General features: G+C 34.3%; 1 protein-coding gene across 2 annotated transcripts in view; it reads right to left on the reverse strand.

Annotated features, from left to right (window-relative positions):
- Positions 1 to 12,586, reverse strand: part of LOC129004020 (polymerase delta-interacting protein 3-like) — a 54,804-nt gene that overhangs the window by 31,997 nt on the left and 10,221 nt on the right. Inside the window, exon 3 of one of the 2 annotated variants that reach the window (XM_054432429.1) lies at positions 36 to 207. In XM_054432429.1, coding sequence (XP_054288404.1) covers positions 36 to 207 — 172 coding nt within the window. The remainder of the gene's footprint in view (positions 1 to 35; positions 208 to 12,586) is intronic. The other variant, XM_054432512.1, reaches the window with a different exon arrangement.

A 12,586-nucleotide genomic window follows, 5' to 3' on the forward strand; every position in this document is an offset into this window, starting at 1 on the left:
AATCTTGATACCACAGTAGTAACTGCAATTTTTACCTCTTAAGTTTGCAGCAACATTGTTCTTGATAGATCTTTGTAATAGTATTGGAGTCTGGTTGGAATCCCTCTGCTTAGGTTTCTCTCTCAAATTCTGGTTGGAAACCCTCTGCTTAGATCTCTCTCTCACATTAGGCTTTCCTCTTAAGCTCTGTCTTCTAATCTGAAAGTTCTACGAATAAAGCAATGTTTATTATTCACATTGTTGTATTTAGTTTTTAAATGAGGGTTGGTAATCAAAATAAAGCAAATATTGTTGTAAGGTTACGGTTTTAATATCTCTAAATTGCTTCTTTGAACTTCTGTAGTGTTGCTAAAGTGTATTAGAGAAAATCTTTCTTGGCAAGCCTCATGCTTAGAGACATCTTTCAAATTGCACATTATATTTTGTCTACCATTTTCGGTCAGTAACAACTAAACCTAAAATATTAAGTGCTTAACAAATGTCCATGATACAACATTGATAGTCCAGTATATGATCATTCTCCCATGTAGCCTACAGTAGAACTCCAATCATCCAAATCAATTGGGACCAGACCTCATTCGGATAATCAAAAATTCGGATGATTGGATTTTTACTGAAATTCAGGGTATTGTAAAGAAAAAAGGTCAATTAATGCCGAGCTTTTACTATTGCGAATACTAAACGAGTCTGCGATGATTTTGAGATCGGAAAATTTACGCTTTCGCTGCAGTTGCAGAGTACAATTATGATTTTCTGAGACCGCGGGAGATGATGATGATGTCTACAAGACTGCAGTGGATGTTGAAGATGTTGCAGCGATCGCGGAAAACAATTACTGAGTTTCTGTGGCCCCGGGAGGTTATGATGATGTCAACACAACCGTTGGCTATATTTAACATTTTGCTGCAATCGCGAAAAACTATGATGATATTTTCGTGACCGCGGGAGACGATGATGTGAACATGATCGCTAGAGAGGTTTTGGATTTTGGCGGGTTTGCAAAAAAACTATGATGTTTCCATGACCGTGGGAGACAATGGTGTTGTTTATGTGACCACAGGAAAAGATGATAATATCAACACGATCGTGAGTGAAGTTTTGGATTTTGCTGCGATCACGGCTTCTACCAAATAAAAATTCTTATTACTGTGGTTTTAGTAAGTTTTTTGAATTATTTCTGTAAGCGATTCGGATAGTAGCTGAGTGGTCGGCTGGGTAGCTGAGTGGTTAAATTGCTTGCCTATCAATCAAAAGGTCGCCGGTTCGATCCTGAGAAAAGTTAGTAGCTTTTTGATTGTTTGAAACTGTAGTCCCTGATCATTGAGCTTTAAATAAATGATCCTGAAACATGATGAAACAGATGATCTTAGTAACAAAGCTACACAGATCATCTCACAACATTCTACACTTATCCTTCACTCATATTTGGGTTAAAATACTCACTTTGGTGACGTCCCCATATCATAATGATTATATTTGGAGTTTGGATAAGTGGAGTTCTACTGTATTTATCCCATATAGGTCCGATTTTCAATAAATTTGGATAATAAATTTCAATAAGTTCTGCTTCTCATCTAATTCAAACTCCACCCTGGGCCTTTGGTTGGTTTTTCTCTGGGGGTGGATGATACCTATTCTAAGGCATAAACTATTTTTCATTGAAAATAAGTTCTGAAATATATAAATTGACTAATTTTAAGCAACTTCTGTTCTATAAGGTTTTTTTTAATCAATACCTTTTTACTCATTCTCAGGGGAAGTTGTCAGTTTTCAGGCAAAAAGCCACGTTTCCAGATGGTTTATTGCAAATAACTAACAAAATATACATTTAATCTGTTAAAAAACCTGTCGAGAGCAGAATTGTAGCTTACATAAAAACAAACAAAATACTGTATTTATGATATATGCACACCTAATACAAAGAAAATTATTGCTTGTTGGAAGTTGATTGGTATCTTCTAATGCCAAAATGGAAAGTTTCTACTCAATAGGAACCAACAACAATTGTTGATGGTTCCTATTGAGTAGAAAGAAGACCACAGGCTAAAAACGTGTTATAAATTTTGACAATATAAAGAAATGCTTTTTATTGCTTTTAGTCTAATCATTGGATATAATAAATGGACCAACACAATCCGGGTGACATTTAATGGCGAAGCATTTGTTTTGGCTTGAAACTTTCAGATATTGTATTTGCCAAGGTTTATGGCTTATGCCCTATAATATTTTTGCCAGTATATCCACCAACTGCTGTTCTGAATAGCCTTTAAGAAGTTTTAACTGACTATAATATCCCCGTGCGTAGAACGGGCCTACAGCTAGTATACAATACTTAATTCTAGCGTAAAAAGCCAATACCTAAAATAGAGCGGCCAAGGAATTAGTTTTATAGACAGGGCTGTTCCGCATGTCACCTAACACTTCAATTTAATAAAATTAAAATATGTATGAGGCATAGCCTTATAGTCCAGGACCTGACTAGGGTTCTGTGTGCATGTCGTGTATAGAGAATTTTGCTTTTGCATTTCAATATAGGTGTCTTAGGAAGTGTTTTCCACTCGGGTGTCAAGTTCGCACCTGGTACGTTTTCGAGCTATGACGTCATCAAAATGGCGGCCATTGATTTTTTTAAATCGTATATTTCGCAAACTATTTATCGGATCGGAATGAATTTTTTTTTTTTTGAAAGATAATTTTAAATGCTACCTGTTTTACATTTACACATTTGTTGTATGTTTAGTAGATTCTTCGTAATTTTGCAAAAACCTGTATTTTTAAATATTTTTGAATTATTTTTGTTTGTAACGTTTTATTGATACAATTTATCAAAAACCACCAATGAAAAAAGTTGTAGAACGTTTAAAAATCTTTAGAAAAATACCAAATTCGATATGTTTTACTCAAAAGATTACGTCAAGAAACTAGATAAATCTCATAAAAACACCAATTTTGGCGCAAAAACGCCTATTAGTCCGGCATCTAGGGCAGTTCACAAGTCTTATAAAGACAGTTTCACCATTCAATGTTGATGTATGTGTCTAAATAAGTGTTTTCAACTCGGGTGTCACGTCTGCACCCACTGCAGTTTCCGGTTATGACGTCATTAAAATGGCGGAAAGGGCTATATTAAAAATAACTATATATTACATACCATGTATCGGATCGGAATGAACTTTTTTTTGTTTGAAAGATAACTGTACATGCTATCTTTCTTACATTTGCACTTTTGTTTTATGTTTAGTACATTTTTCGTAATTTTGCAAAAACCTATATTTTTAAACATTTTTGAGTTATTTTTGTCGATAACGTTTTATTGATACAATATATCAGAAATAACTTAAAGACAAAGTTGTAGCACGTTAAAAGAGCTTTACAAAAATACCAAATTCGATATGCTTTACTCAAAAGATCACGTCAAGAAACTAGAAAATCGTACAAAACAACCTAATTTTGCGCAAAAACGCATATAAATCCGACATCGATGGCTGTGTACGAGTCATATATAGACAGTTTTACCATTCAATGTTGATGTATGTGTCTAAAGAAGTGTTTTTAACTCGGGTGTCACGTCTGGACCCACTGCAGTTTCCGGTTATGATGTCTTTAAAATTGCTACATGTTACGATTTCACCAGCTATTTTACTTAAAATAAGACCATTACCCTCTTTTATGCAAATAAAAGCACAGCAAATCAATGTAATTAGTCCATAGGAATGTTTCCACTATACAAATACCCCCGGTGCAGCAATCCTTTCGACTAAGCGAATTTCCATTTGCCTGGATTGATTTTCAATTAATCTATTAAATTAACATTAAATTAACAACTCAAACAATGTTAATTTAATAGATTAATTGAAAATCAATCCAGGCAAATGGAAATTCGCTTAGTTGAAAGGATTGCTGCACCGGGCGTATTTATATAGTGGAAACATTCCTATGGACTAATTACATTGATTTGTTGTGCTTTTATTTGCATAAAAGAGGGTAATGGTCTTATTTTAAGTAAAATAGCTGGTGAAATCGTAACATGTAGCAATTTTAAAGACATCATAACCGGAAACTGCAGTGGGTCCAGACGTGACACCCGAGTTAAAAACACTTCTTTAGACACATACATCAACATTGAATGGTAAAACTGTCTATATATGACTCGTACACAGCCATCGATGTCGGATTTATATGCGTTTTTGCGCAAAATTAGGTTGTTTTGTACGATTTTCTAGTTTCTTGACGTGATCTTTTGAGTAAAGCATATCGAATTTGGTATTTTTGTAAAGCTCTTTTAACGTGCTACAACTTTGTCTTTAAGTTATTTCTGATATATTGTATCAATAAAACGTTATCGACAAAAATAACTCAAAAATGTTTAAAAATATAGGTTTTTGCAAAATTACGAAAAATGTACTAAACATAAAACAAAAGTGCAAATGTAAGAAAGATAGCATGTACAGTTATCTTTCAAACAAAAAAAAGTTCATTCCGATCCGATACATGGTATGTAATATATAGTTATTTTTAATATAGCCCTTTCCGCCATTTTAATGACGTCATAACCGGAAACTGCAGTGGGTGCAGACGTGACACCCGAGTTGAAAACACTTATTTAGACACATACATCAACATTGAATGGTGAAACTGTCTTTATAAGACTTGCGAACTGCCCTAGATGCCGGACTAATAGGCGTTTTTGCGCCAAAATTGGTGTTTTTATGAGATTTATCTAGTTTCTTGACGTAATCTTTTGAGTAAAACATATAGAATTTGGTATTTTTCTAAAGATTTTTAAACGTTCTACAACTTTTTTCATTGGTGGTTTTTGATAAATTGTATCAATAAAACGTTACAAACAAAAATAACTCAAAAATATTTAAAAATACAGGTTTTTGCAAAATTACGAAGAATGTACCAAACATACAACAAATGTGTAAATGTAAAACAGGTAGCATTTAAAATTATCTTTCAAACAAAAAAAATTCATTCCGATCCGACAAATAGTTTGCGAAATATACGATTTAAAAAAATCAATGGCCGCCATTTTGATGACGTCATAGCTCGAAAACGTACCAGGTGCGAACTTGACACCCGAGTGGAAAACACTTCCTAAGACACCTATATTGAAATGCAAACGCAAAATTCTCTATACACGACATGCACACAGAACCCTAGTCAGGTCCTGGACTATTATGGGAGGCCTATAAATTGAAAGTTTCTTTCCACACTGGTTAAAATACTACACGCTGGTAGTAGTTAAAATACTACCTCAACCTCACAACCATTGAATACTATATTCCTGCTGACATTTTCATCAACAAAAGTGCTCTTGTAGGTAGGCCTTGAATTCTAGAGAAAAGTACCAGTATCAAGGAATGTCTTCGAAATGTGGATTTGAACAATTGGGTAGGCAAATGTACCCAATAGATGGGCTATGGTCCTATTGGCTGTATAGTCCATCGATTGTAGCACATAGCGGTGAGATACCGAAAGTGACACATTGGAAAAAAGCTAGTTTAGCATCATCCGTAAACCTCTGTTACAATGACCCACTGCAGTCGTGATGTTTTTCTTTACACTCTACGCAACCGCCATTGAAGCGCCGTCAATGAGTGGAATCCTTACTGTAAGCTATTGGGGACGATGATTTCAAAAATGTAAGTTTCCCAGCCCTTATACAACGCTGATTCAAAGTCATTGAATCAATACAATACAAAGAAAAAGGTTATCAAAACTCAAGAACAATTTGATATACTAATAATCTCCGGTTCCTGACCTGGATGATGCCCAGTTATTTAATTTCATTTAAAGTTACACATTATTGCACTTGCGATTAATTAAATCCGTTATGTAAGGAAAAACATTTTTAATCTCACTTGTTTTGAATTTGCTTCCAAAACGTCATCGGAAAAGGTTTCGGTATTTTGTAAACAACATTTAATGTAAACATTTCAGTGACAGGTAGAAAAAATCATCTTGATCTAAACAGTTGTTCGTTGTTTCATAAATGACATTTGTGATGAACATTAGAGAAAACTTTGCAAAAATCACACAAAATTGGGTTTTTGAACGTCCGTCATTTTATTTAAAAAGTAGCCAGTCCATATTTTAATGGCTAAAGACACTCTCGCCAATCCAGTGAATACATTAAAATTATTTGAATCTTGATAGGTACTCTCATTTTTTCAGGAGAAGGCCGTGTAAAATGCCTTCTGGGCCGTGACAGACAGACATACAGAAATTTAGATAAGCCTTTTGTTTCGGCTTCTTTAATGTATAAAACGTAAAAATAACAAAAAATATATAATTCAAAGCAATGTACAGACAAAACTCTAATTTTATTTATATAGATTATTACCCTAATAAATCAAGACCGAACTAATAGGTAGCGGGCAAAGAAGCTCTGCTTATATTATTAATTCATTATTTTACCGATTCCGGCTCTTATTAGGTGACGGGCGGAACAGCCTTGTCGTTATCTGTACATCTTGTGGTCCATTAATCAGTACAATAAAACCAGACAAATTCACTTAAAATTTATTCAATCGGGATCTTCTTCACTTCACACCCGGGTGAAATAACTCAGGGAAGCTCAGTAGTTTGTTAGTTGTGAAACTAATTTTCTTTATACTTATTCTTTATTTATGATTTATAGGCTTTTATTAAAAGATGAAGTAACCTTTCACTAAGAAGTAATTTTATTTTGTGAGCCTAGGTAACGCACTAGCAGTAGTTGTAGTTCACGGCTAACCTATGGTTATTTTAGGTGACGTTTGATTAGCTCCTCAAACCAACTTAAATTGTAATGAAACACGATCGGGGGTTAATTGGATTAATTTGGGCAATAATGATGACCAATGATTGACTGAGTGAATGATAAAATTGTATGGTCTGAGCCCAGCCAATTAACAAATTAAATTAAGACCTGGACACACCAGACTTGTAGCAGATCCGAGGCTTATAAGGTGTAGATTTTACCTCCCTCGAAATTAACACCTTACACTACCTACAGTAGAGTGAAACCCAGTCATCCGAAATGTCGCCAAAAGGCCTGCAATTTAAAAACATAAACAAATTTAAAGAAAAAAAAAAATAAATAATAATATTTTATTCAAATATTGTTGTTTGTAATAAATTAAATAAACTTACTACAGTATTACCAGAATGTTCAGCCGATCACATTACCGGTACTGGAAAGACCGGGAATTGTACCAGAATTTGGACAACCGGACAAATGCCAGTGAATTGTGAGTTGGCTACCCAAATTTTGATTCTAGGATTAGGAAATTATGATTTTGGAAGAATGGCTGGCAATAGCCTATTACCAAGGGAATCATTACGGAGAGAAAGAAAACCGTGATCGTGGGTAATTAAAACTATGTTGTAGGGATGGTCAAGTCTCGAAATTTCGGGAAATTTTCAATCTCGTTACACGAGACGAGATTACTTTTTGGCCGAGATTTTTATCGAGACGAGAATAAAAAAAAAAAAAAAAAAAAAAAAATTAAAAACGCCTGCAGAAAGTCAATGCAATACAGGGAGCGTGTTGTAGTTGCGTTTCCTTCTCGAAGGCGTTCTTATTTAATTAATTCTTTTAATGTAAATATTACTTTAATTCTTTTAATGTAAATATTACTTTCATTATTTTAATAATATTACTTTAATAACATTTGAGAAGTTTTGTTAAGTGTAAGCAGTGTGAGAAATGTTTTATTACTATAAAAAAAGTCAAAACAAGTAACTATTTTATAAAAATTAATATTGCTTTTATTTTATGATTTATTTTATTTTAGGATAAGTTGAACTCTATCCTAACTGATATCACCATGTTTCCTAATCGTAGGCATTTTTAATAAGTTAGGCGTGATTAATAAAAAAATGTTATGCTGATGTTATTTAATGAAAGATTGTAAATATTCTTGCCTATTATCATTATTTTAGTATTTAAACAGTCATCTAACAATGTTACAAAATCAGGTAAAAATTTCGAACGTGCATTTCCCGTTGTGTATGAGAAGAGAAATCTCGTCTCGATCTCGTCTCTAAATTTTATGAGAAATAAAAAATCTCGTCTCGTCTCGTCTCGTCTCAAACTAAAAATCCAATCTCGTCCATCCCTACTATGTTGCCGTGATCACAACAGTTGTTCAAAGGATGTTCCAGTGATTGCTTTTCTAATGTTGGATTTGAGTTTTGGCTAGACACATCACTAATTTATCTAAAGCACAAAGTAAAATAAATAAATGATAAAAGTAACAGCCGCTGCGCCTAGTATTCGTCTAATGCCGCAGCGCGTATCAGTAGCCCTCATCGTCAAAACGTTCCTGCAAATAGGCCCCTGTCCGGTTTGTATTGCAATACTGATACTGTATTCACTTTTTAACATTGATTTTCAGTACCGAAATTTGTCCTAAAAACCGATGGTGGCGAGAATTGCCTTTAGGTATCCATACATCGCTAACTATTATGATATCAAATGGTTGTGGGATATCTTTTTTTTTAATTTTCTTCTGTTCTTAGGGGGGCCATGTCCCCAATCAAGGGCCCACTAGAAAAACAGGCCATGCTGCAGCACGGGCAGCGCAACACTATGTCACAGTGGAGGATAGTTGTACTAAACTCTTACCATTAAAATCTTACAAACAGCCAGCTTGCTTATTTGCCTAAAACATATGGGAATGGTGATGGCAATGAATTTATCAATGAAATCTATCCACTAGTGTGACGTCATGGATCCTGCAGCATGGCCTGTTTTTTCTAGTGGGGCCTTGCCCCGATGCCCCCACCTGGAGCTGCTACTGGGTTGAAGAGAGGTAATGCTATTATCCTAGTTTTCTCTTGGATCAGTTGCTGAAGGTCTAATTCCCGGAAGGTCTAATTAGACCTTCGACACACATTTTGCAGTTTGTACTTGTTGCTGAGGGTCTAATCTGGTAGTATGTCGAAGGTCTAAGTCCCGGAAGGTCTAAGAGTACAGTCAATGCAAAAAACTCATCCACTGATCCCAGAAAGTCTAAGATTCGAGTCCCGGAAGGTCTAAGATTCGAGTCCCGGAAGGTCTAAGATTCGATTCCCGGAAGGTCTAAGATTCGAGTCCCGGAAGGTCTAAGATGCGGGCGGGCATTGCGTCGCCATAGATGAAGGCTATACAGACAGGCGATAATGCAACAACATTTAGAGTTGTAATTATCGAGATGTTTCATTCACTCCAAGATGGTTCACTCCAAAAAGCAATTTTACAAATTATTTGCCTGGGTACAGTTAGCTCTATAAGTAGACTAACAAGTAGAAAATATTAATTTTGAATTTTACTGTACATTTTATAGTATATCAACCACATGTTTAATAATTATTTATTATCCTATGTTGGCAATAAGTAAATATCTACCATATGTAATTATTAATAATTAGTGTTAAATAAGTTATCAACAACATTTTGTATCAATCAATTATTCAACTCAATTCAAACAATTTTATTCATGCAATTTTTAAATTAAATACATAATCCCGTGTGCCATGCAAAGCACGCGCGGGATGAAAAACACATTTTTATTACTGTAATACATTTTATTTTCTGGCAGCAAACAGTTCATTTTTTTCTTCTTTGTCACTTTACAGAACAGTGAGTAGACATTTCCTATTGCAACAGTTTTAATCATATAAATAACACTTATGTTATAAATAAACAATATAGAATAATTTAATACGAACACGGTTTTTAGAAAGACAATAAATAATAATAATGTATTGTAATTAATAATTATGTATTGCAAAATAAATCTTTTCAAATGAATCAACTTTTTTCAATTATCAAAGTCAACAAAATACGCGTGCATACACAAGGCCACGACAAGTTATAAATCAAATTATTTGAATTGTTATTTGATCAAATGCACATTGGATTGAACGATCAGGATAATTTAAATGTGTAATAATCTCAAACTTAAATTCCATATCTAAGATGTAGAAGTATGAAAATGGGTCGAGTGGAAGAGCCAAACTAACTCGAAAAAAAGTAAAAATGAATGCCGATGCTAAATGTCAAATCTGTAGTGCGTCCACCTTTAGTTTAAGGCCAAAACTATGAAAACCGGTTGGGTAGAAGAGCTAACCCTACGTGGAAAATAAAAACCAATAATTTTAATAGATGGCAATAATTGGTTTACCATCATGCATACATAATCTAATCATACGTAACAGGTGTTAATAGTTTAACAGCTTATTGTTAAAGTGTTATTTAAATGAATTTTCTTTGGTTAAATGTTGTTAATAACAATTTGTATTTGTGTTTAAAGTGCGTTCCTTGTGTTAGGTGTGTTGTTCTTATGTTATGTGCTTAATCTGTACCACTAGGTGTACAATGCAGTTGTCTGTTTTCAATATTGAGCGGAGCTAGCATATTAATCCAATACTTTTCTAAAGTCAATGCTTCATTCTATTCCTCTTAAATGAGATTAAATACCCTTAGTATCCATTTGGATCACATAAATGTAACACATTTATAATGTCTATTTGCGGTATTCAAAGTCAATTATAGGTCTGCTTCACGTAAATGAATTGTCAACTTGCAGTATCCTAAATCAATGGTAGGGTTTCTTCTGGTTCACTTAAATAAATGGAATGTATATTTATTTGCAGTACTAAAAGTCAATGATACGTCGGGTTCACATAAACAAATTGTTTACTTGCAGTATACAAACTCTATGGTATATTTGGTTCACAAAAATTGTGGAATTGTCTACTTGCAGGATCCAAAGCAATGGTTCATTTGATTCACATAATGGAGTGCCTATTTGCAGTATCCAAAGTCAATGGTACAACTGGTTCATGTCAATGGAATGTCTACTTGCAGTATCCAAACTCAGTGGTATCTTTGGTTCACATTAATGGAATTCCTAATTACAGTATATATTCAAAGTCTGTATTATTGACACGTCTAGTTCACATAAAATGCAAAGTCTACTTGCAGTATCCAAACTCAATTGTAGGCCTATATTGGTTCACATAAATGGAATGGCTATTTGGATTAATTAAAGTCAATTTTGCATCAGCCTTATTCCGGTGACCATACTGACTTATTGGTTATTCATTTTGTAGTAAATTATGCTGAATTATTAATTTAGATTGTTCTTCCCTTTTTCTCTGTACGGTATGTGTATTGTGCTATTTAGATGAGGACAGGGTTTAGATTTTTGACCGTGGTATCTACGGTAATAGCTTATCTAGAGTTATTATTTGCTTGAAATTAATTATTGCATTTGTATGAGTGAACAACTACAGTACACTAACGATAACCAGACAGTAGAATAAAATAACAAACTGTAGTAGAGCTCAAAAGTATATTTCTAACCTTTATATCACGGCGGATTCAGATTGGACTTACGAATTTGCTTGAGACGCATAAATAAAACAGGGAGCTAAATTTTCCCGTTCTCCCTGTGAGCTGCCACCCTGACAGCTGTCTACCTGCTCGCAGTCGTGGCTTAAAGAAATTAAAAACGTCCCCAAGATTAAAACCTTTTCGACCCTTTACCAATTGTTGTGGTTTTCGTCCCCCAGCTTTAGCCATAGGGCTTTCGGGACGCAGCCGAACTTAGCCCTTCAACGAGTTGTCCGGCGTAGACTTCTTGACGGCGTAGGTGCATCCGGCGGTAACTCGCGTGCCGTTCGGCGAATTCGCCGTCAGTCAGGCCGCAGGCGCGCGACGGACATTGTGTGAAAAAAACTTATATAAAAACTCCCATAGACCAACGCCGCATGACAGTGTGAAAGAGGTCTTCGATTTTTTATTCAAACAGTTTTAGAAAAAGTAAAAAAAAATTTAGCAGCCATTTTTCCAATATGGCCCCCAACTTTGATTTATATTACGGAAGACCCTATATTTTATGCTAAGAGTAAATAAGTCTTAAAATTGCTTCCACTTTCTAAAAAGGCCATAAAATACCTAGTTTTCTTATTTTACAATTTTGTGCCATGGGATCATTACCTATCTTTTATGTTTTTTTTTTAATTTAAGATCTTTTTAGACTGTAGATGAAATTTTCAGACTTTTTACCCTTAGCATTTTATCTCTAAACTTACTCATTTAAGAGATACATGGCGTCGAATGTAGGCCCCTACACGGCACCTAATTTTTTCTTAGTTTTAACACACTGTAACTCCTAAATGAGTAGCTTTAGAGAAGAAATTCAAAGAATAAAAACTTTTTCAATGGCATATACTTTCTAAATAAATCATCAAATATAGAGTCTTATATTAGGGTCTAATAAATAGTTAGTAATCAGAATTTGATTAGGCATTTTCCTTATAGAATATGTAAAGTCAATTGCACCTTAGGAGGATTACCACCACATATATTTACACTAGGCTAATAGTAGTTTTTGTAATGTCAAACAGAATCAAATTTAGGGTTATATTATGTCAGTGGGATACCTTTACTTTACACTAATTTTGTCAAACCTTTACAAAATGAGCGTAGTCCTAAACATAGAAATAATAACTGGGTCGGGATGCTAATTTAGCGGTTTTCACTAAGAACTAAGCTTATCTCAACAAACCTTTATTCACCTTTTCATATTTGACGATGACAAGTTCC

The sequence above is a fragment of the Macrosteles quadrilineatus genome, unplaced genomic scaffold (genome assembly GCF_028750875.1).
Source record: "Macrosteles quadrilineatus isolate MER2022 unplaced genomic scaffold, UCM_ALF_1.0 Scaffold_1__1_contigs__length_201487025, whole genome shotgun sequence".
Classification (NCBI taxonomy): Eukaryota; Metazoa; Arthropoda; class Insecta; order Hemiptera; family Cicadellidae; genus Macrosteles; species Macrosteles quadrilineatus.